Source organism: Lutzomyia longipalpis, chromosome 1 (genome assembly GCF_024334085.1).
Source record: "Lutzomyia longipalpis isolate SR_M1_2022 chromosome 1, ASM2433408v1".
In the NCBI taxonomy this organism is placed as follows: Eukaryota; Metazoa; Arthropoda; class Insecta; order Diptera; family Psychodidae; genus Lutzomyia; species Lutzomyia longipalpis.
In genome coordinates, this window is record NC_074707.1 from 7,245,803 (window position 1) to 7,272,586 (window position 26,784).

Genomic DNA, 26,784 nt, shown 5'->3' on the forward strand with positions numbered 1-26,784 from the left:
TCCTGGTTTCTCCATTGTGTATCATACAATGTGGTAAGATGAATTGAAGCATATTAAATTAACTTTACTTGCTTCAATGAGCTTTGTAGCACTTAAATTAATCAAAGAAATTACAATACGCTAAATTCTTGGAACTTTATAAGGCCTTCCGAAAATTCAAATCGTTTCCTTATCTCTTCTCTGGTGGTTCTGCTATACATACTTAAAACATGGAAGTACTTGTAAATGATACAATGGAAGAATAGTAGGTATAATGTTTGCATAAAAACAGAATAAAAGCTCTAAAATAAGTAGTATACTATTATGAAAGAGACTCATCCGCAGGGATTACGATTTGGGAGTAATATTTTTCGTTGTAAAATTCAGAGATAGTCTATGTACTACTCACAGAAGGTCCTTTTCTCTGCTAGCTCGTCTTCGGTGAGAGCCATTTGTAGAAGGATATAATCTATGGGTGGTCGTCAGTGCAAACAGTGGATAGAGTTCCATGTCAACATGCAAAAATGATTTGCCTGTCTCGTGTTAAGGTTATTGTGTCATTTCGTCTCGACGCTGGGGTGTGCTTCAGTAGTCTAAATACTCTCTAATAGCTATGTCACATAAGCTTCCTTTTGAGTGGAGCTTTTGCAGGGTTATATTGGGAGGATGAGAAATGTGTGAAATTAAATATTTTCCCCTTAGTAACGAAATGAGAAGAAGACTTTATCGTTTATTTTTTTTAACATTTAAGACTCTTCAACTTTTGGTATTTCCACGAAACACCTACGTGTGTCAAAAAGCTCTCTTTTGTGCATTCTATTATGTACGTACATACAAAAAAATATGAACTTCATGAAAAGCTTAACAGAACAAACAATAAGAGATTTTCTCGAATCTTCCAGAGTTTGTTTTGCTAAGGTATTTCAATAAAGTCGACATAGACCAATTGTATCCATTAGATTTAATACAGTGTGAAGGATATAAATAATGCCCCTCTTGGGTTATTTTCAGTGTGATACCAGATAAAACTTTTATCTCAATACAACATTACTCTGGCTGAGTGGCTTTCTTGCCTGCCAATTTTGTAGGGAAACCTTTCTACTGCCTGGGGTAAAAGGAAATCAATTGAGGATGGTTGAAAATATTTCAAGTTCAAGGACGGCAAACATGTCGATTCTTTCATGGGAAATTATTTGAGAATCTCCACCCAAAAGAAGATTGATTGCTCTTTGATTTCGACTCCTAATTCCCACGAAAATGTCTGGGAGGATTTGTGTAAAGATATCAAAATGAATGATTTCCAAATCATTTCCCATCACTTCTTTTCCAAGCTTCTGCAGAAGCATGTCTTACAAACTCTTGATCAATATTTTAGATTAATAAATTATGACATTTTTTGGGTTGTAGGCGTATTAAGCCAAGGTTAAGTTGGTTAAGCTAAAGGTTTTTGGGGTAACTTAATGTGGGCGGGCTTTTATAAATTACTTAGAAAATTGATCTTAATTTGAGGTGGCAGCCCAGATTAATGGAGTACTTTAAGGCATCTTCATCTTAGATTTCTTATAAGGCTGATTATTGTTATTGATTTACTCATAAAATTTCCTCTTTTTTGAGAATTTTTCTCTGGGTTTAAATTTAAAAGAAAATGGTTCTAGTTAATTTGTGGTTATAGTAAACAATAATTTCATTACCAAAATCTTCGTTCTACCCCATATAATTTCCATTATTCATTCCTATTTTTTTTCGTACTCTTGCGAAATTCTCATAAGCATTTTCTCGAGAAAAATGGTGTTAAACCAAATTTAAAAATTTGCATAATGACTTTGGTTACATTATTAAGTTTAAAATGTATTTTGACCGCAAGGCAGGTGATAAATTTGCACGGTTTATTGAATGTGGAATTCCCAGTCTTATGGAGATTCCTCCTCTTATACCGAATTTAATCCAGCTTTTCGGTATATGTATGTACATATATTTGTGATGTTGCACAAAGTCCCACATTCCGCAGCAAATATCTAGGGATTCCACGTGGAAATCCATTGTAGTGATCCAAAATACCTCATATGGTTGCACAGTATAATTCTCTCAATTAATGTTAAAACCACGTTTCTCATGTGCAAAAGGAGTAGAACATAAACACATCTGGGGGTAGAGAGAGATCCAAGAGTTGCGAATTAGCATACAAATTGGAATTAACCTCTTGCCCTATAATATCCATTATTCACACCGTAACTGCAAAGAATAATATTGTTTTGCTTTTTGCTGCCACTTACACCTGCTAAAATATTTGCAGAAGAAATACAATTTTCTCTATGACCGACCGCACATAAATGTCTTGAGCTTTCCATGATATTTTCATCAGAAAATTATATTTGTAAAACACTAAGATTTTACCTTTTGCCCTAAATTAAATTTACAAGGAGCGATACAGAGGGAGGATTGTGGGGTGTATGATGAGGGGAAAAAAAGTTCCAATTTTCCCGCTTCTGGCGTCAGCAAAAGCGCGGAAAATGTAATTTCACGGTGGTGAATGTAAATACTCAGAGTACTAACGCACTGCCTCGGGGCTTAGTAATATTTTAGGCAATTTTATATACAATTTCCCTATATGTACAATGTTTGCAATATTAATTGCGATTTTCGTGGGTATACTTCCACTTCATCGCGTGTATTCCTCCACACTTTCGTCTCTGAAGAGACACGTGCTTCCTGACCAAGAGTGGACCTCATAAATTTAACTAAAAGTTTTTTTTAGCTTTTTTTTTAGCTTCAAGCTAATGGCTATTAATCACAGTGGTACCACGCGTTGAAAGTGCCACAGTCATCGCCACAATTATTCCAATAAATTGACTTGATTAATGGAACAGTTGAGTGTTTTCACTCTGAATTGTGAAGAGAATTCCTTTAGACCACCCCTCCCGTACTAAGTCTCTCAATCTGAGGGCTTTTCATATTTCCCTCCAGCTGTGAATAACACCCACAAAGCCGTAAAAAGTGTGTGAGCGTGGAATGGATAATGTCGTTATGCAAAAAAAAATATTCAAAGCTTTTGCGACATTCACCCAACGTCCGTTCTTATGCGGGCCCTTAAAAGCAAAAATGTAATGTTGCAAAAAGTTAAATTTTGTGTAAAATGAATTTCTCGGTGAGGATGAACATCCAAAAAAAATTTTGCAATTTACACTGAAGAATGAAAAGCAATTTAGATGATTTAGGAAAGCCAAAATTATTGGATTTAAAAATATGAATGCAGCTTTTAAAAATAATCCCCAATTAAGAAAAAAAATAGTAAGAGGCAAATATTTTCGATTCTAAAATTTAAATTTAGTAGGAAACTTTTAAAGCAATTAGTTTAGCATGAAGGTTGTTTAATTAACTATATGTATGTATCAAAAGTTCAATTAATTGAGTTACAAATTTGACAAAAGTTATGAATCCTTAACACCCCTCAAAGTCCTCTTATTTCACAAGAGAAGCAATTCACATTGTTGGAAGTATGTGAGAAAACTAATTTATGGAAAAGACAAAGGTTATTCATGATGATTTGAACACTATGTTAAGTTATTATGATAGTATCAAATTGTGGAGTATTTTCACACAAATCCTATATTGTAATTCCAAAGCGAGAAAAAAAAATCTAATTCTCCACTTTTTTTGTATGGAAAATTGAATAGTCTGTCGAATTTATATCCTGTCCCAAGTGGTGTGATTTTGACTAATTGATAATCAAGTCACGCACATCTTCTGAAAGCGATTTATTTTTGTCTTGTAATTTAACTCAGCGGGAAATTGTAATGGAAATTGTGAAAAATATCCCCGATGAACGTGATGTTTTTCAGCTGAAATAATATTGAAAAGGCTGTCTAATAAATTATGTTCCAATTCACCAGCACACTTAATTATTTCCTTTGCGTGCGACAGTAAAAAATCACAACTGACAGGCATTTTTACGGTAGAAAAAAAATCTCATGAAATAGCAATGTGGGTGGAAAATGAAGAAAAATTAATGAGACACCATTGAAACTCATAATATATTGTGCGAGATATCTCTTCGTTGCCAAATGATGCCCATAATAGAAATGGCTAAAACAGCTAACAATCGGAAGTTGGATGGGAAAATCTACCCCAGAAAGGACCTAATTAGTTTCGTTGAATCATTGTAGCAATAACTATATAATCGGTGCTAAAAACGACAACCTACACAGTACTCCAATTTCAATATCCTCTCCCGCATAGATTTCCGTGTATCCCCTTCTTCCTCTTCCCCTTTAATCCCACAATGCCAACGTGCTTGAGGAAAAGTTTTAATTTCCACAAATTATTTACATTCACAGAAATTTCAATAGAATTATTTCACGGTGTAAAACCCGAGGGGAGTTTTACTAATTCAATTTAAAGTGCCACTGATTGCAATGCACAAAGTTGTTGGAGTTATGAAAATTACGCCAACAAAAAAAAGCCTTCTAATTCAATTTATTTTGTATAAATTCCAGGAAAAATTGAACATTTTCACAGATGATACATATTTTATTGATGCTAATGCATAACTTGAACAATATGAAAAAAGTTACGTAATTTGTGTTTATTTAACTCATTTTGAATTATATTGTAAAAATAGCGAAATACATATATATAAACTGATTTGATATAGAGAGGATAAAAAGAGCTTTTTATCAGAAAAAGCTCTTTGCATTTTCAGATTTAACTATACTTAATCATGAAACATTCTTAAAATTTTTTTCTCACCAAAACATTTCTATTTCCACTTCCACAAAAAAAAATCTCACAAAACATTTGGCACATTTTGTCATTCGCCTTAGAGATTCGTGATGGAATCCCTTTTGTCCACTTATATATCTACTTGTATCACGGAGCCAAAAAGTCTTAAGGAGCCCCTAAAAAATGTCGTTGTGACATTCTATTTGTCTTCTTTTCGGGGTTACGCAAAACTCTTCCAGAATAGAGGCGTGTTACGTGATACATATACAATAAAAGGTGTGGGTATGGTGAATAAATGGCATTTTCTATAAAACTGCCTTTAATGTAAACGCATGCAGATGAAAGAAAGTTTATGGTGAAGATTCCCTTGAATAAAGTAATTTAAAATTCATGTCACATTTAACCTTTCTTTAATGTATGTTAGGGGAACATGAATAAAATATAATGTAATAAAATAGGGCAGTTGGGCTCTTAAGTATATAAAAAATGTGTTAAAGAACTTTTTTTTGCTATGATAAAGTTCCTTTTTTTATGAATAGACTTAAACTTTTGAATTGTATTAAGGCAAAACTCTTGAAAAAAATGAAATGCCTGTAAAAGATATTAAAAAGAAATTTCAAATAATTTAAAATATTTTATGAGACATTTTATTGTTAATTCTTCATAAGATAAGTCGATGTATAAAAAAGAAAATTTCTTAAAATATTTGTTTTTTGGTAAATTTTGAAAAATAAAACATTTAAACGCTTTTTTTTGAGAAGGTATGCCAATAAAATTCAAAATAGAGGAAGTATTTCTTCTGATAAAGTTGGGTTCTTTCGGTGCATTAGAATTTATGAGAAAACTTTCCGGCGCAGAATGCCAAAAGTCTTTCATTTTATGTGCACTGAATGCTATAAAGTTTCTATCAGAAGAATATCGATGGCCATGTCTTGCCGTTTCACAAAGATCTAGTTTGACTTCCATTGGATAGGTATACATAAGTCATGTAATTTTCAGTAAGTTTCTCCATTTATAGAGGCAATAATTTTAAATGTTTGCTAGTCTGTTTGATATTTGTGATGTGGAATAACCACCACGAAATATTTCAGTTATTCCTTTGTACAGGAAATTAATTTCTGTTCTGAAATTGCAATGATAACTAACATGAGGATTCCGTGGCAGTAACCTCACGGCATTGACATTGCTTGGTCAAGTGATGAATATTCAACTTATGGATGCTGTATTGTTTATCTGGCCACGTAAGTGGAACTCTCCCTGATTGTTTGTTCAAATCTATAGTTTGGGAATTAGGTGAATACATGATACAGTTCACTTGATATGTATTCTCATATACATATGTATGTATTTGTCTATTCTTGAGATTGGATGAGCATATGAACGAATTTATACGCAATCCTATCTAATTAATTAGGTGACTAGGATGAACTTCCAACACGGAATTGTGTGTACAATATCGTTAAATTACACATGACTTCCTATATAACGAACAGGAGACATCGTGACATAGTATATATAGGCAGCATCCACTCAAATCAATATAAGGTTTAAGAAATATAACGGAGAATGTCTCAAAATCGACTTTATAAGAATTGTTTTACTCAACGCTATGTTCATTTTGTGAATAATATTTAAGTAAATAGAAATCTATTATCAATCCAAAAGACACATTACATCGATTACTTTCAATGTGATTTATGTAAAGAAAGAACGACGGTAATTCGTCTATTTCTCAATGAAACTTCTTTAATATTCTCCTCACGGATCCCGTAAATTTGTCTCCACCATTTTACTACAACAGCAAAACATAATGGATATCGTTTGGAAAGTTGGTATATGTTTGTATATGTTGTAGTACAAGAAAGAACATTTAATTAAGATTATAGCGTGATAACGATTCTATACAAAATTCTTTTGATTCCTTTATGCTTCAGAGAAAATCAAAAGCATTCTCACAGAGCTCGCTTTCATCTTTTGGTGAACCATCATAAGAGCTTATACCGCTGATTAACTTGAAATAAGTATTTAATTAAAAGCTATTGAGAAAATTTAAATTTTGAATCTTAATAAAATCTTTAGAGAAACTTTAAAATATCCCAAATTTTCAATAAATTTAATCTGCAAAGCTTCCTGATTTACTACAAAGCCTATTAATGGAGTTATGATGAAAGCTTATTAAAGGTTTTGTTGTCAGTTTATCTTGTCTGTTCATATGGTTCATATTGATGTTCATTTTTATTCGTGGATCTTTTATAAAATAAATAATATAAAGTTATACATAAAATGTTTTAAATATTCATTTTTTCTTTTTTTTTTTTAAATATAATAGCAAATGAATTTCTAACAATAGCAAAGCAACAATACTTTGAATATGAAAGTTGGAAAATAATGTGCTTTCGCTCCGTAAAGTGCTCAAGAGCACTGAAACTTTTGCTAGTTTGCACATAATCCAATCACAATGAGTGTACTCACGTTATTTATTCGAGTGTCTATATAGTATTTGAGGAGTTTGAAGAACTTCTAAAGAGCCTCTATGGAATCTTTATTCTTTTTAAATGTATTTGGCTGCATTTCCTGCAACAAATTAGCCTGAGCTAAGAAGATAAAGTTGCCACGAGAAATTATTCCTCAGCAGAGGGGAAAGTAACGTGATTCAAGTACGCAACTCAGCGACATTCTGAGGAGAGAAATGCTTGCCCAAAGGGAGGTGTGAAAAAAAAACAGTCTCTTAGTCCCAACAAAATTGTTGAGGGCATCAAATGTGTTGAGAAGGAAATTACACCCACAAAACTGTTACAATTTCTCTCCCTTATGGTAATGTGTATAAATGGAAAATGAAAGTTTACCAACATTTTGGGCAAAGTTCACATCTTGGGGGACACTTTGTAAACATGCAAATTGGTTTTCTTGCACAATAGATATGGTCTCATTTTATTTTACAACCCACTTCCATCTGACCACATTTAGCAAAGACAAAGTTGTTAAATTTTCTTTACAAACAATCCCGTGAAAATTCTTAAAGCCTCAATTCTCAGAATTCGCACTCTATCTCTTCTACGAACTGAAGCTTCTTCTCGTCACACACATTTTCACCTAAATTTCTGCCGATACATCGGAAAGTCGTGAAGATGGGCCACACATGCTTCAGTTGGTGTCGAATTTCACCTTCAACCGTGAAATGAGACTTTACAAATGTTCCACATGAAAGGCGAGGGCGACGAAGGATAAACACTTCTAATTCTTTGTCCTTAAAGTACATGCCTATCTTGAAAGCAATTCAGTTTAAATTGAAAATCTTAAAAATATATAAAATTGACTGAATGTATTTTATTCGTTATATTAGTTTAACAAAGTACAAAATAATCCTTCACTTCGAGACAGATACTACCGTATATATACTGCTAATGATTGTTTCCTTAAGTAATTCTTCAATTACTACATCCAATGTACAATTTTATTAATATCTCATTAAACATTTTTGTCCAATAATTGTGTGAGTGGATTTTCTAGACAAGAGAGTTCAGAAGATGAGAATTTTATAGCAACAGCAAGCTCCTTGCGGAGATGGAAGACACCCAGTTGTCAGTGATTGATGATCCAGGGTGTTTATTGGTGCTTGAACTATTAGGTGGTTTCCTCATTCACCCATATATCACACCATTCTGTCTACAAATGGAACTTCAATGCCCTTGCGTTGCACGTACAAGATCCACTGAAAAGCTCTTCCTTAATCATTTGCTATACAGCAGTAGTGAATGAAAATCGCTGAAAAAGACATTTGTCAACTAATTGCAAATTAAACGAGTAATTTTATCAGCATTACTATCAAACTTTCTACAATCAATTACGTTGTCTCTCTGAAGCATGCTCGTTTTCTTTTTAGAAGTGATTTGTGAATACAAAGTGACTTTCTGAGCTTTTGCAATTCATTTGTGCCTCTCACAAGAGAAAATCAGAGAGCTTAAATTTTGAATAAGAAATATATTTTGTGTTGGAAAATTCAGAGAGAATATCTTTCCTCGAGAGTTTTAAGTAAAATATGTGGGTGTTTTCAAGCTCAAAATTCTTCTATTAATTAAATTTCATTAGATTTAAATTGCAGACATTGCAAAAGTTCATGATACAGTAGGTAGGTATATCTATATTTACACAAGGATTTATGAATTAAAAATGGTTTTAAAGGTAGATCGTGTAGAAAAATCTGTATGCATGAAAGAGGGAAAAGAATAAAAAACAAATTTAGCTCCAAACGCTTTTGAGCGAATATAACGAAAGAATTCGGACAAAAAAATTGCTAAAATTTCTTTTCACACAATTAAAACGACAGAGATGAAAGATTATCCAGACCAGAAAAAAATTCATGCCGGAGGGCAGATTTAGAAGCAATTTATAAAGTTTACAAACCCTCAGTAATTAATAATGAAGTAAAAAAATGTTCTGCCCTTGCAAAATTGTGAGGGTGATGGTAAGTATGAGAGATAGAGAGTCCTTTATTTGCTCAGTTATATCCTTATTAAGTGGGAGTATATAAAATGATGAAAATACAATATCCATATAGTGCTGATTTCAAGACAGCAGATATCGTGGTGCAGCAACTTTAGAGAAGAGCTTTAAGCTTCCTCTCATGCAACTCATCCTATCATGGCTTTTCAACTATGATGTGATGAAACTTTTATGCAATAAAGGGGTGTCTCTTGTACAAAGAAAAAAAAAAGAAATATGTTTTTCCTCTTGTCCTCCGTGATATGACAAAAATAACTTTCTTTTTCAATCGGATTACACTGAGCCTTTGATATTAATGCAATTTATGTTATTGATAATAAATTGACATAGTTGGTTCAGTTTGTTTGGTTGTATTTTGGAGTATATGTAACAAAAACATTATTTATGTTTAATGAGCACTTTTGGTGTTTAATTTATAAACTCTATACTAAGCTTATATCGTAAATCTACCATAAACTATGTATTATAGTAATGTATTTTCAACCCCTTTTGAAACAATATGTTGTTTAACAAAAAATGTATTTATGTATACAAAAAATATTCAGCTGAGTGTGTATACTAAATACACTGTACAGTACATGGTAATTATGTGTACATTTTGGGTATTTAATCAGTGTATAAATATTTCCTCATTTAACAAAAATGTGAGTTTTTTTTTGGGGGGTTTTAGGGACGGTTCATCTGTAATATTACACCGCATACTGATAGTATTAATTTCTATTTTAAATTAAATTTTGGAAAATGCGTTTGCCATAAATAACAATATAAAGGCATCCTATCAATATCAAAATATGCCATGCTCATCTGACATCATATCAATCACTTGAATAATGACTTTGATGACTGATGCTATATGAAGAAATATGAAGAACAGGACACAACATAATTCATGGTGACGAAGCAAACTTTAAATCCATTTTATTACACCTTTACTGATATTTCATGGAAAATTTATTTATGTTTTTGTATATTTTTGAAAATGTAAAAAATAAACAAAAGGAATACAAAATTTTATGCGAGGTTTCTTAGGGATAATAAAAAATATATTCTTATCTTGAAGTATTCAAGATAAAAATAAAAATAAATTCAAACTCCATAAAGTGATCTTTATACAAAACATACATGATATGTAGAATACTTAATGCACACTGATGTAGGTAGCGAGTGTTAAAATGAGAAATATATTGCTTCATCACATAGTGTCTGTGGTTGAAAATTATATAACTTCAATTATTGGCAATATTACGTTGTCAGAACATCATATATATAACGTTTATTCAGCATCTAACTAGCTGTCAGAACATCAAGTTGAATAGAAAGAGGAAGACATCCTCCACATGTTTCGTTCATCTCTCCATCCTTACTTTAATTTAGTGTGATGACGTCGAGTCAGAAAGGTCAACTCAATTTCTCTATCAATTTGGAGATGAAAAATTTTCATGGGTCAATCAAAAACATCTCCCACACAAAATTAAGGGAGGATATTACTTTTTTTTTTTCATTAAATCTGCTAATTGAAATTTTAAATTATCTATAAATGGTAGATTTTTTGTGATGTATTATTCATAGTTTAAGCTAGACATGAAGGTGTTTAGTAAAGTATGAAATTGGTGTACTCGCTATGGTAGTTTTCGTGTAAGGAAATAAAATCTCCACATGAGTCACTTTATTATGAATCTCTCTCTATATATGTATGTAATATAGTACCAGAAAAAATATAATAGTGCTTGTGACGACAGTCACAGTTTCTATCATCCCACATCATGAAAATGTCAAACATCCCCAAGATTTCCATTAATTTTAGTCGGGATTTCAGGTCAACATGAAATCAGTTGCTTCGCAAGTTTGCTTCTAAGCCCACTTCCTTAATCAGAGTCAAAATTTTTTGACAAAAATCCATCTTCACGAGGAAATTATAAACCATAGTGTTTTGTACGTGGTTTTGACCTTTTCAGGCCTTGGGTCTTAATTAAAAAAGTATTCATCACTCCTTGTTGACGTGAGTTTCGTGTCTTCCTTCTGAGGAGCTTGGCAATATTGTCGAGAATAAGGGTGTGTTGAATGAGTCGAATGAGTTATTCAGTTCACCCCCAGAAACATTCAAGTTCATATTGATTGTACACATTTGTACTGAATGTTCTCATATCTATTACATCGACTTGTTAAATTTTATGAGAGCTGAACGTTTGACCACACAAGTTGGAACAGTTTCCCATTTCTCTCCTTTGGGACAAAGGGAAAATTCAGTGTTATATGCTGGGAAAGTGACAAATATCAGTGGTCTATTGAAAGAGGCAGTTGAAAGGGAGCCAAAACAGTATTTTCAAATCAACTGAAAAGCTCCCGATGTGTGACACAAACTGAAATTGTTGATGGCAAATGAAAGTTTATGTTGGCAAACCATAAAGCAACGCAGCATCAACTACAATAGACATTTATTAGTGAGCGAAGAGTTGTTTTATAAATGTATGTAGTTCAACAAATCCCTCGAGTCAACACTTCATTTTGTTGAAGTTAGACTCACAGCTTTATCCACTATTTTTCAACATTACAAACAAATGCTTTTCCTTTTTTATACTCCTGTTACCGTTGCTGGGAAATTTATCCAACTCACATCATTCTCTTAAATGCACGAGCATCATTAAATGAACCTTTGTGAACATGTGAAAGAAATTCCCTCAAGGAGAAGGATAAGACACTCATTTATTCTTATCTTAATTGTTGTCTTTTTTGGGAATTTAAATTGCACATTGTTTATTTAATTAAGTGAGTAACAATTCATTTCTATTAATCCCTGTCTGAGTAGTGATGAAAAATATGAGGATAAAAAGCCAAACAGCCGGTTCATATGGCCTTAACAGCTACAATAAAGCTATTAAGTTTTCCGACCTCTTTGGACTGAGAGAGCAATAATTTTCCGTAGAGAGGACATTAACACTACATATGCTACAACTGTGGAAAGTGGGATATATGCCGTGAATAGCACAATTATGTGCTGCTATTTTCTTATCGTGATATTTCATAAAGGAGAATCGGCACTGTACAAAAGGATATTTCCATATAAAATTATCCACACTTGTTTGAAAGGGAAAGTTTTCCGGTACATGCAGACATTGTAATATTCTGTTGATCAATTTGAATTATCATTTGAATATCCGTTTATAAGGCCGTGAGGATGATGAATAAAGAATGAATTTATCTTTTGAAATTATTTAAGTAGGTAAATTTATTCAGAGATGTTACAGGTAAATTCAATCTGTTAGGGCAAAAAAAGAGACAAGAAAAAGGACAAATTGTTTCGCGATACAAAATAGGTAACCTTTCGAATTCGTATTGTGCGTGATGTATCTCTATTTTATGGGAAAGCAGCATTTGAGACGAAGGTGATAATGTGGCAAAAATCTCACAAATAGCTCCCACAGCCACCCACTTTGGTTCATTCACGCCCACACCTCTGCAGGAGGATGTTTTACCGGAAGAGAAGGCGGATGTGAGATATGAGGGCACCTTTTGGTATGGAGGAAAACACTACGTTGTGGCGGCATGTGAAAGCGCGAAAGAGGAATGTGCGGTGATATATACCTACGCATAATGCTAGCACACAGGAATAAGCGTCTCACGAAATATCCTTCTCCGGTGGCGTGTATGGAATCTTTAGCCTCAACCCACATAGCAAAAATAACCTGCATCAATCTCTCTTTAACTCGTTTTTCTCTTCTCTGTGATAACAACCACACAAAAGATGAGAAATTTGCAGAAAACTGGGGAAAAATGAAAATATGGATAGAGTTGTATTTACAAAATTAAGAGCTACCTATTATGTGCTCATACGTGTACATACATATTTAAAAGCATTATAGACTAATATGCGTATATTTTATATAAGAGAGATAATAATTCAAGCCAAAACCAATCTTCTCAGAAAATTCTATATATAATAGAAATATATTTTACAGGATTTAAGGTCATGATGATTTTACGTAATTTATCGTGAATTGCGAATACGAAATCTCGTTATCTGTTGAGATCGTTGAGATAATGTGGTTAACATGGATGAAAAAAAGAAGGCGCGACTTCGTTCGATAATAACAACCACCCCCCAATTTTGCATGTATGTATGTATCTACCCCCATTTTGGAGAAATTTGGTTTTTTCCCTCAATACCGACTCTTCTGACAGCAAATAATATAGAAGAGAAAGCATGAGCAAACTCAGACAAAGAGTTTTTAGTACATTTCGCCAAAATCCCTGCCAAGCCGTTTAATTTGTAAACACCGTGGAAAAATAAACTGGTACACAGATGCTTATTTTCGTTAACACGGAACACTTGTACAAAAGTGGTTTGTTTGTTTATTAAAAACCGTGAATGAGGAAAAAAAGGCGCATAAAATTATAATGCGGTTAAAGGGTTCGCGCTTTACGAAATGGGGTGATGGAATTTTAAATAAAGTACATGAAAGCAAATAATGTGAACCTCTGATTCATCCAATTTAAGAGACTCCATTTTGCATTATGTATAAGACAATTTTATATTAGGTGTATACATAACATATACATACCTTTGTATTATAAGTTTTATACCTAAAGTACTATACATATGTAGTACATGATCTGTATAAAAGCTCATTATCTCTTCTTATAATCTATGAAGATGGAATGTGAGGAATTTTGAACTTTCCCAAAACTGTAGAAGAAAATTTTATTGATTCAATTTAAGTTTGATTAAAGTCGGTACCTATAGGTGAAATATAATAGTAAAGATTAAAAAAAGATACTGCTTGTTTACAGATTAATGAGTTTTAAATTTATTGGTTTAAAAAAACTTTGACTAACTACTGAATAGCGTGTAACATTTAAAAATTACCTCTAAAAGTCTTACTCAAAAGTTACTAAATCATCAGAAGACTATTTAAAGCAATACCTGTGAATCCTTTCAGTATTAGAACAAAAATTGAAAAATCAATAAAAAAGGAATTATGATTAAATTTTTTTAACTACAAAAAAACTTTTAGAAATGATGTATTAATGTTTAATCGTTGAAATTATATTGCAAATAAATAAAGTTTTTGCTTTTGTGTCTCTTCCTCGTAACAAATGATTTTAGTCATGAAAGTGTTTGGTTGGATAGGTTGGATTATCATATTTCATTTCTCTGCAGAATTGAAATAAAATAATAATACTTTAATTTTTTGTAAGCACCGACCTTGATGGTCAGTGATTATTGAGGTTGGCAAAATGTGGTTTTTAGTGCTTAAAGATATTTTATTTTTGTGGTTAAGACAATCAGTTGGTGCCAATCAATATCTCACGATAATTGAATTAAAAGAATTAAATTACCATAATTTACTATAAGGTAATTTAAGATTGTTTATTCAGTTTAAGTTTAATCAAGTTATTGGAGTATTTCTTGGAATGGAGAAAGAAAACGTAACAACCAAAAACTATACGTAAATTATTTATTCCAAACATGACAGAATTTGAAATTCTGTAATTGTCTGCTAATATTTATTTTGTCATTTGGCTATAAGCCATCTAATAACCACATGTTTTACATTTATTAATAGACTAATTAATGCATGCCAAGTTTTATATATAAACTGACCACACTGTGCACAATTCAATTATTGTGTAAATTTTTTTCATTCATTTTTGGATAGGAATAAATTGGATATATGCACAATATTGTAAAACTTCAAATTATTGATAGAATTATATCTGACAACATTTCAATCAAATAGTAATTATATAGGGTGGTATGGAAAAGCCCCAACTGGCTAATTCCGAAGTGACAATTATACATAATCTACCTCCAGGGTAATAACTTACTTGAAAATTCACCCCACATATCTTGCCCTAACATTATATGCCTCGTGGATTTTTCACTGTATGCGGGTTGGGGGAACTTGAGCTTTATGGAGACCCAATCTGTGTGACTCTTGAGAAGATATTTTAGGGTAGGTAGGAATTAGTCGGCTCTATGTAAATAATGTAGAGGAATCTATCAAAGGATCAACAGGTGTGGTTTCCTCAACCATCTACCGATATTTGCTTAATAAATGCTACCGCTCGTACATGGGTGGTATAAACTTTAAACTCCGGACCACAATTCCACACTAAATCATGCTACACAGAGTGCTATATAGATGAGTGAGTACTTGTATAAATATCTCACTCATTATACTGACTACGTGGTGCGTTTTTGATATAATTCTATGTCGCTCAGTGTGTTGTAGGGTAGGGGAAAGGATTCATTGATAAAAAGACAAAACGCTTGAACGGAGGGGGTGTATCCCCACTACAAATTGCTGAGTACACGAGCTTTGGGAAAGCACCACCGAGAAGTGGGGAGGATATTACACGCGCTTGGAGAATAACCTACTGAGCGATGAAATCTGAGCGACAACTTTACCAAATGGTGTAACCGACAAACTTTTAGGCACTCTGGTGAGACATCACAGTTCAGTCTGCGTTCGGGTACTGAAATGTGCGCTTTATGCAGCTCCCACGACCTTTGAAAGTGAAGCCAAGAGCACCAGTATTATAGTTTAATTTCTTGTGCGGTTGCTGGCAAGAGTACAAGATATTAAGGTGGTTCACGTTTACAAGTGCAAGATAATTGAGTGCATCATGATCCCACTTTAATTATTCCACATAAACAGGAGGAATGTTAAAGGGAGGATGAATGGGAAATTTCCCGGAATACGTGTAATAATGTGATATGCTACCTACATATGAGTGAAATGGTATTTTAGCGTCTAAATTAATAACATATAAATTGCAAAATGTTAGTATATAGGTAAGGGAATCAAGTGTGAGAGATTGTACTGTACGTACATAATAATCGAAGATAGGGAGAATTTCGTGGAAAGTGCAAACTCAATTTATTTTCAATCTCGTGGTAGATTAGACGCGCCAGTTCTTCAGTGTAGAGATTTAGATTTCGCACACAAATGATCAAATATTGAAGATGCCATGTCACGTTGCGTTATTAACTAGATATCTAGGGCTTTCTCTATAGTGGGGAAACATTAATTGCATTAGAATTCAAGAAGAGGTATTTACACATCATCTAATATGTTTCGATGTTATAGTCAGAGTGAAGAAACTAATCCAGCATCATTGTCGTGCGAAACATATATAAATTCTTAAGCTTCAGTACACAAAAGCAAAGCGAGTTGTTCGTCATTTAACTGATAATATTCATGTAGTGCGCGATTTGCCGCAATATCATAAATCTTCCGCTTCGTCTCCCCATTCGTTCTCTATTCAAGAATATTTTATTAGTTGGTATACCACAATCGTGGCATACCAAGTATTGTAATCGTCGGAAAAACCGACCACCTCAGATCGGGCTCAAACTTGGTATGAGCACGTTTTAGACATCCCACATTACGAAAATGCTGGTGGAAAATTTTTGATCCGGCCGGCCGGCCTGCCGGCCGGTGCGCCAAACTTTACCTTATAGCTCAAGAACGGTAAGAGATAGAGACTTCGGGTTTGAAGTTTTCTATAGAAATGTGGGTGTAAATTTTCATTTTTTCGCATTTTCAAAATCCAAGATGGCCGCCGTCCGCCATTTTGAAACACCGTCAACCAGTTCCCTTGTAGCTAGAGGTCTGAAATTTTAGTATGTTGTAGGGCTTAGTGAGACGTTTTCATCAACAAATCATACTTGAAAATCGGTCAAGCCGTTTAGCAAATATAGCGGTCTAAAGCAAAAAGTGTTTTTTCGATATAACTCGAGAACGGCTTGACCGATTTTGACCATCTTGGTATCAAATGAAAGGTATTGAGAAGCCCTACAACTGTCTGGAACATTTCAAGTTCCAAAAATGACCACAAGAGGCGCTAAAATCAAAAACAAAAATTGCCTAACTTTAAGGGGCAATATCTCCGAACATCTGTTATCGTTTTCCTTTAAATTTTGATATGTTATAGCCTGACTCAATATCTATCACCAGTCCGAAAATGAAGAAAATCTATGATGCCGTTTAGAAGATATAGCCATTTGAAAAATTCTTGAGTTTGAAAAGTTCAAAGAGTCATATCTCCTGAACGGCTTGTCCGATTTTGCCCATCTTAGTATCAACTTAAAGGTTTTGCAAAACTCTACAACTTTCTAGAACATCAGAAACCTCTAAAACTATTTCTTCGGGACAAAAAATGCCAATAACTGTTTTTGTAAAACAAAAAACCGCCATTTTGTGTTCTGGAGGTGACCTTGAAATGTTTCTAAATATATGTCAGATTATGGCTTATTTCAATACCTTTCCATAACTAATCACGAAATTTCTGTAAGTCTAATAGAACTTGAGATATAAGCATTTTAATCTGTCAAATTGCCAAATTTTACAAAAAAAATCGACTTTGCCTACTAATACTACTCACAAATTAAATTACAACGCATAGACTGACCCATCCGCGTTGTGGTATACCAACTCTAATAACTGGACGCGTTATGATTGACTTTCACCTGTAATTTCGTCACAATGTGCTAAATTCTTGCCAAGAGGCATAAAGGCAATTTTTTTTAGACTTTTCTAAACTGCCAGAAAATTCTGTGTTATACGTATTGAAAAAGATCTTCGAGAAAACCATAGAAGATGAATAATTTATTTTGGGGTGTTGGATTTTTCTTCTGAAGAAAAATCTCTCTAAGGGGTTACACATTTTAAATTTCTTCTCGAAAACAAAAGTGTGGATACATGCAAAATTGGGTAAAGGATATAAAAATACAAGGATCTACCTCAAGAAGATTTAAATCACTGCACTTCCACCTTTTCTTTTCAACTTTCATCCGTTTCTTTTTTCTTCGGATTATATTCCCATCCCCTTCGACGTTGGTAACGTAAATCTTCTTGCGAATATGAGAGGAAGTTTAGGAAGGGAAAACAAGTAAATATGAGGAAGAATGATTGTACTTTATGCACTGCCTGTGGTTTTCTTCCTTCACCACCAAGTTATAAATTCAAGAAGATACCCAACCACTTCAAAACTGTATATCCACCTGATGGTGTACAGTCTCATCGTTATCGCGTGTGGTACCGTGTGAAAATCGTAAATTTATCGAGACGACTCCTGTTGCAAAAAAATTCCTCGTCCTTCCTACTTGTCATTCACATAATGGAAAATAGCATTAAGGTGGTTTTTCATTTCCCAGTTGTGACTTCTCCGCAAAGCGCGCCGGTAAAGCTAAGTTGCAGTATAGATAGAGAGTCTGCATGAAGACATGTTGCTTTTACTGCTGACATCCAACTGAAGAGTATCAAAGTTTAAATATTTACATTAACAAAACTCCTCATACAGATAAGATGCTCTCAATTCTATTTCTGTTTACATTTTTCCCTCCGTCACTCTCGTATCGTCTCAGTATAATCATGTACGTAAGCATGCAAAATCTCGCAAAATGCGAGAAAGATATATCTGTGAGGGGATGAAGAATGTTTTTCAAAATCCACCCTGAAATTGAAAGAAAAATCATTCAATTTGCTTTGCAGAAGAATCTTTGACATGCATGTTTTTTTTACGAATCAAAAGAAGATTCCATCAGTCATAAAATCCATGGAGAAAAGTCTTGGTATTCTGTGGGATTTATGTTGTGTGTTATCATTGATGCCATGACCCGAAAAAAATTGAATCCTAATAAAGTTTCCGGGGTTTTCGTTTTTATTACAATTGATTGGCACTGTTGGCACTATAAGTAAAATAAGTCACATGAAATAATCAAATATCGCAAACATATATCGTCAATACCAGAAAATTCTTATTCTTGTTCATTCCTTATTCATTATAATGACAATTTAAGTACTAAATCATGTATAGAGATTTTATGAATCATTTGGATTTATTATCTCCTTTTAAATCATTTTTACTATTTTGTTTTCTTCCATAATATCTATTAAAAAATAATCACGTTCTCTATTTAAAGGACAAATACATAAATAAGAAAACTTGGTGCTATAAAGAAAAATAAAACTTTTCGCAAAGTTTTACGCGAATGCAAGATTTACTTAAGCAATCTCGCAAGGGATGTAAACTCTTAAAATATTACCAATGAAAGTACCTACCTATCCTAATTACTCGGAAGAATACGTGCTAAATCGTGAGTTTGGTTGTTATTTATTGCAAATGCCGTGAGCTTTCGAAAAGAGAAATTGACTTAAAACTTTTGCGATAAGCATCGTGCATGGTGATGCAGGTAGTGATTATAAATTTTAATAGTAGTGAGATTATAGAGATTTCCTTTAAGTATATAACAAACTATCAAAGTTGTATTAAATCTTTGTAAGTAAAGCTTTTTTGTGTTAAATCTAGCATATACGTTATTTCTTATATAAATATTTTCTGTTAATTTTGTTTGCCTTCAAAAGTCGAGACACATAATATATATAATATAATGTATTTGTTGTTGATAACGTGAAGAAAATAGAAGGTGAAAGCTCTCTCAGATCCATTTTTGACAAAAAAAATTAATTTAAGCATAAGCTGTCGTGCGTATGATAGATCTTCAAAATCTTCTGAATTTTAATAAGACATTTTGAATCTAAAAGCAGATAAGAATACCAAGAGGCTGCCGCTTTCCACCGAGCGTATATAATTCACGCAATTTTCTTGATGATTGAGTCTCTTCATAGTTACGCATATAAGACAATTTTCTCCATTATATATCATGCATTTCCTTGGCAGTTTAAACAAAGTTCTATTACACCATGAATTCTCGCCTCATGCTATATTCGTTCGCATTATTTACAATGAACTCGGAAATGACGATGTTTTTAGTAAGGGCACTCGTTATATGTATGTATCGTAAAATTCTAAATGGCCCTCATTACACTGTAGAATATTCATTGGGACAGATAAAACGAATGTTATCGATGCCATATCTTTGCTATCAAAAAACAAATAAAAAATGGTAAATTTGTATGTGTGTTTGAACAATAAAAAAGACATTTTTGCCGAAGAAAAGTTTTTAGGACAATTTTTTTATAAAGGTGGAAATCTTATGATATCCCTTTTGAAACATTTTGCGTCAGCTTGTGTGTTGTACAGTTTATTTTACAACTTTCCCAATTTTCAGAGTTATCAGACAGTAATTTTCGAAGGATTACGTTCAATTGCACAAAGTGTTTCCGGGGAAATCCCCATGTTAATACCCTAAATTGGACCCATGTGAGAAAGATGTGACCCAGTCTCTGGATTCATTCATGTTCTGTGTATTGCCGAAGTGTATTTCATACACTGTTTCAATTGCTACTAAAATATCCCCTAAAATGTTCATAAACCAATCGTATATTCTTCACGAGTACATAATAATCAATAAACTTATATTATTCCTTCCTTTTTCTTAAAAAAAAACAATGAAAGAAAATTGAATTTCCCCGTGAATTTGCGAAGTAACAGAAAATTCTGTTTACGCGTAAAAAGAGCCCTCGCAGAGAACAAACCCTTAGATATTTGCTTTTATTGATCGTCTAACCTTGAAAGTATTTCAGCTCAACTTTTATCTCGTAGTAGTGTGCACATTTATTAATCATCGCACCGGGTTGGTTTCCTCATGATTGTTTCAAAGAACGCCGTAGAATGCGAAGAATTTCTTCCTGTGACTTTTCCGACTTTCCCCCAACTGGGTTAGCATATTATTTATTGCAAAGCAACATTCTGCCCATTTGCACTTTCACCCCACCAATGAAACTTTACAATAAAAACGCCTGGGAAATTGCATATAAATTCTCGTGTATTTTGCGACAAAAAAAAATATTGGATTGGTGGTATTTTCATTCCCAACTTTATTTCGCAATGAAAGAAAGTTTAGCAGAATGAAAAAAAACAAGGCGAGGAGGGGTTTTCCCATTGAATAACTTCAACTGCCTACAGGTAGTTCTTCGGGCACTTTTGATATATTTTTTATGGTCCACATGGGTAAGAAAAATAACAAGAAAATTCCCAATCGCGCTCAAACTTCATGGACATCACAAACTGGTGTAGCAAAAAGGATATAGCTTTTTCAGTTTATTTGGTGTGACTTTGAGAAACAATTTTGGCTGTTTGTTATACGTATTTGTGTTCTCGATGAAGGTAATAAAATCTAGAAATTGCACGAAAGAGAGCAAAATTCACAAAATCCAGAGCTTTTGAGCTTCAATTTTGTCTTATGAAATCTTCAAGCTTAAGAAGCTTAAAAATATTTTTTAGCAAATTATTTTGTTTAACACTTCCATTTCCTTCGGCATAATTTCATAATTAAGGAGCCAGCGTGGTTAATGACATTTATTTTGATATGCTATTTCCATAATAATTTTAGGTTTTCGCTGTGACAAAGAATGTTAATGCCCATTATAGCACTTACTGTAAGAATTTTTATTATACATAACCATGCGATTTTTCTATTATGTTTTTCTTATCTCAATCACAAGTAGAACAAAAAAATAATTTTTACCATCATTAATGTTGGTATATAGGTATAGAATACAGAAGCTATCATTAAATTAACTATTAACCCGGAATTATGTTTTTTCTTCGTTGCCTTTCAAGCACAAACATGCATTATCATCCTCCAAGCGTCTTCCGGTATCATCTTCCGTTTCAACATTTTTTTTTCATTGTATTACTCTATTAGCTATTTCGAAATGATAATGCAAAACTTTCTTAACATTTTTGCAATTTCATTTCAAGCTTCCTGCTGAAGGGTACAGAAAACATAGGAATAATCGTTAATCTAAGAGGTCAAAGAAAAGAAGTAGCAAAGAAAAAAGTTCACATAAGTATTCATTCAGTGCAGAATTGAGAAAGTCATCTCTTTTCCGAGAAAAACTAAACAGTTTTTCTTTCTTTTTTCTTCCATTTCAAAGGATCCAGAAGTCAATATCTCGTTTGGATTTTTTTCCTTTATGCAGATTCTGAGATTTACTTGTGCACGTGGGACCAACAGTGAGCAATAAACCAAGCAGAAAAGCTCCGTTGGTGTACAAACTGAAGAAGCGAGTAAATTTTCTTTTAGCATTAAAATCCATTTGCATTGTATACCCGTGCCTCAATGGGTTGAACCGAATGGTCGTTAAATTTGATTTTAGAGCATCATCTTCTTCCCAACTGTCTCACGTGCGGACCATTTGCATGATTCGGGGAGGTGCAAAAGATGTTGTATACACTAATTTTTTCTTCGTGTATAGTACACTAAACAAGAATAAAGGTTGTGTTATGCTTGAAGGTCAAGAGAGGGATTTAAGCTTCATGTGTATGCAAATAAGTCAGCATGACTGCGAGTTTGCATACAAAATGCAACAGAGTTTGTGGGTGGTTTTGGTAAATTGCTCATTGAGCACCACATTCTGTCTCAAGCTCAATTTCATAGCAGAGTAATTTGTTTACCAATAGAAGTCTTATATGGCGGGTAGAAAAAAAGCGCAGCTCCAGGAAGTGTGGGTGATACCACTATGTTAATGACTTTGCACCATTTTCTCCCTCTCTCACAGTTATAATTGATGCAATTCCGCACAAGATTCCCAAACGCAGGAGTGTTGTTAGTTGAAAGTGCACACTGTGAGTTATGGGACAATACGACTACTGCACAGTGGATTCGAGTGTTGCTGTTAACACTAGGAAATGTGCCATCAATCTACTTTAGTCATAAAATAGTGGTGAAAGAGACGCGGTGAATGTGAGTGCAAAAGAAAAGGCTGTGTTTAGTAGAGCTTCGAGATACATACATATATAGCACATACACAACATATATAGAGGAAGCGAGTGTGGAAAGCACATGTTAAGTGACATGAGAGGGTACTGGTGGCACAAGAGTTAAGCAGCATCTTTATTAAATTCCATCGCGAACCGACACAAGTGACGGAGGTTAGGCGAAGCGGAAGGAATAAAAATGATGCTGAATCAGGAGCATTTCTTTGACAATTTCTCAAATAATTCCCTACTCTTGGACGTACTGGCTGCTAATGCTACTTCCAGTGCGACCGTGTCCACACTCTGGAGTGACAATATACTCGTCAACTGCAGTCACAATGACAATACAACACAATTCCCAATTGTCTATGAAAGCAACTACCAGGGAATGTCACCATGTGATCCAGGCAATCCCTATTTTAACTGCACCGTCGAGGAGTTTCTCCAGCACGTACGTGGACCGAAAACTTTACCACTGCTCATGGCACTTATGGTGAGACATAAAAGACCAATAAAGTTTTAATTAATTTTGCCATTCAGCGAACTAATTTGCTTTAATTAACACCAACGCATTTTGACATGAGCTCTCACATTAGCTCTCACACTAACTGGTTTATATGCTGTGGAAGACATTCATTCAAACCGTCCACCTAGCGATTTATTCATTCATCATTTCCGTATTACACAAATATTCCAATGAAATTTACTAATTACACGAACGTTCGGTAACAACCCTTCAGAAGTCATTCAAAGGTGTTTGATTTCCCAATTGGAACTGTTTGTAATGAAAACCAATTTATTTCAACATACAAATTTAGAATTTGCTAATAAAGCTTCCATGTGGAATACAAAGTTTATTGAATTTAAGGTAAAGATATGTAGTTAGGTAGTACTCCAAACATTTTATGTTGGTAAAAACAATAATAATTAATTATTCATTTTACTTTTTAAAAGCTTTGAATTGTTTTGTAGATTTAACGATAGACAAAGTAGTATCAAAAACTTCCAGAAAATAAATTTTCTATTCCTGTTTGTGACCTACCCTCCCCTATGTGCAAAAAAAATAAAGTAGAAATAAAAGAAATTGTATATTTTGTGGGTTTTTTTTATTACCCAGAAAAAAAAACTTCTTATCTGAGAATGAGTTTCTCGTGCTAATTTTATGGAAATAATATCACTTAAAAACATCTGCGAGACATCATTCTTATTATATCACTTTCTTCTTATCTGTACAAGAAGAATATCTGTCCAATGCTGATGTTTGTGGTATAAATTAAACATTTTCTCAACTTCACGTACACACAGACTTTATACTACCCCTCACAAATGTCATCTTGAGAGTTTTATTGTAATTCTATTATAAAAATATTATTTTTCTCCCCACCTATAATCTGAAAGCAAAGTATAATATTTTATAAGGAGTTTACACTAAAATGCATTGCTGGCTGATGTCTACATTTCCCAAGATTCTGCCTCAAATGACAAATTGTCGGAAGAGTATACTCCCACACTGAAAAGGCAAAGACAGTGAATGTAATTTGATTTAAAAGAAGAACTTTCCGTGGAAATTTAATTTCATCAAAAAGAAACAAACTTGAGTGCAAATAAAGAGAACTGGCTGAAGACTAATGACATTGTTATATTTTTCCACTAATCAGTATTGTTGTTCTTAAATTATTTTGCGTGCACTTTAGCCATATAGAGTTTGTGTGTCAACAAAGTGATTATTTAATTACTCACATGAGTTGAGAGAATGATAAATTAAGATGCAGACAGTGGCACTTAATTTGCATATTTAAATTTCGTGTAAGAAACGTGATATTTATGAGGAAAAACAATTATATTTTTGAGCATTAACACATCAAAGTGATACAGGTTTGATTCCATCCATATGAAACGCCTCCGCAGCAGACCTTACAAAATAAGCTATCAATTCAATTACATACTGAATAATACATAAATTCTGCATTAAATCCATAATATTTCATTCAGACTCTTTGAATTGATGGAAAATATATTAATAGAATTTATTGTAAATTTAGCATAGTTATGATTATGATGTATCAACATGAAAAAGCTTCCTTTCATTCGAGAGAATTAATTTTTTTTTTCGAAATAAATAAAACATATAGCATGTAATGCGCAATGGATGTATCTGAAATTGTTCAAATCCATTGTAAATCAATAAATGATTCATTACTGTTTATTATTGCAGTTTTTGCATAAGGCTAATTGTTAATGGTCAATTAAAAATAGCGAGATTACCCTTAATTTACGCATTCACTACCCGAAATTTCCACAGAGGATGGGAGGGACTTTTCACATTAACCGAAGTGAAAATGCTTATGTTGGAGATTTCACACGAATTACATTTCCATGCAAATTAGAACGCTGAGTGCAACAATGTATGTAGTTAGAGTATTTAATTGAATTAAAATTTTGCAGGTCACCATTCTATTCATGGCGATTTTCGTAACAGGAGTAATAGGGAACGTGATTGTGTGCGTCGTCATTGTGAGACATTCATCAATGCACACCGCAACCAATTACTACTTATTTAGTTTAGCGGTTTCTGACCTTATTTTCCTGCTAGTTGGTAAGTAAAGTGACACCTTTCCAGGAATATATTGTGCAGATGTGTAATAGTGTGATAATATCATTAATTTTATGCGGTTTTAACTCTTCCTTTGTTTCCCCGAGCTACACTCGAGGCCCGTAATTTCCATTGGGAAGACCTACGAGCACCAAGGGTTGCCCTATGTGGGTGTATAAATGAAATCGAGTTGAAGTGATTTGTGTCCTTAGTAGAAAGGCAATGGGAACATTTGCATAAGATATGCTTTCTCTCATAAACTTTTATATATTCCCTTCCTTAAGGGAAGCTTTCCTTAAAATTTAATGCACTAATTTCCCTTGAAAGATTGTCAGGCAGGAGTCGGCAAAAGGCGATAGTAATGCTTCCTCGTCGTGTAAATAATTCTACATAATAATGCTGAGAAATACCATCATCCTCTTTCAAATAGTCAATTGTGCGTCTCAAGTTTTCATTACATAGCAGCAGATTGGAAACAATTTCAATCAAATTGAATGGGAAGATGAGATATCTTAAAAGATAAGTGGTTTTGCGTACAACGTATAAGCAATAAGTATTGGAAAATCAATTTAGAAGGATGCTTTTCAACATACATATAACGTCTTTGTTGCTCACATATATGTTAGTTGTTTTATGTATCGCACTTTATTGAGCAATTTACATTTCTGTTTTTTTCCTTCTTAAAATTCGTTAAAGTCTTTCGTTTTACTTTCTATTTGAAATTCATCGAATTTAAACATGAGATTGTACATAGCATTATTATTATCTTCGACAGACATCAATTTTCACAAAATGTATCAGAATTTTTTATGCGTATATATATGTTATGACTATATATGTATGTAGTAGATACATAGATAATGTATTTTCATCATTTTTAAAATTGAATGGATATTGGTAAAAAAAACATGCAAATATCTGAAGTTAGTCGATGAATTTTAAAACAAAAACTTGAAGTAAAAAGGAATTTTCCACTAATAATCTCATTTATTAATTGCGTGTTTTACCAAATGAGATAAGAACAAAAAAATACATAATATTAAATTTGCAGAGAGATTTCCAAAAGTAATTTTAGCTTATGACAAAATTTCTCGTTTTTGAAATTTAATTGCACATGAAGGAGACATTTTTCTTCTTGTCAGACATAAGATGAGCATAAATAATTGAAACATAAAACAAGACACAAAATATCAAGGCATGTTCTACCCTTATTGCGGTGACTGCCTCAAGAGCACTTATTCGTAATTATTCAGTTCGTGAAAAATGCATTTTCTGCCAGAGAACATGCGCTTCCCTCACACTTGTAAATCTACTGGGAA

The 26,784-nt window shown here is 33.2% G+C and overlaps 1 protein-coding gene across 11 annotated transcripts in view; it reads left to right on the top strand.

Annotated features, from left to right (window-relative positions):
- The first annotated feature begins 15,651 nt into the window (after window positions 1-15,651).
- Window positions 15,652-26,784, top strand: part of LOC129786103 (neuropeptides capa receptor) — a 39,206-nt gene continuing 28,073 nt past the window's right edge. Inside the window, exons 1-3 of one of the 11 annotated variants that reach the window (XM_055820941.1) lie at window positions 15,652-15,997; window positions 22,674-23,365; window positions 25,318-25,468. In XM_055820941.1, coding sequence (XP_055676916.1) covers window positions 23,072-23,365; window positions 25,318-25,468 — 445 coding nt within the window. In that variant the 5' untranslated portion in view covers window positions 15,652-15,997; window positions 22,674-23,071. Of the gene's footprint in view, window positions 15,998-22,575; window positions 23,366-25,317; window positions 25,469-26,784 lie in introns of all 11 variants that reach the window. The other 10 variants (XM_055821000.1, XM_055820932.1, XM_055820950.1 and 7 more) reach the window with 10 other exon arrangements.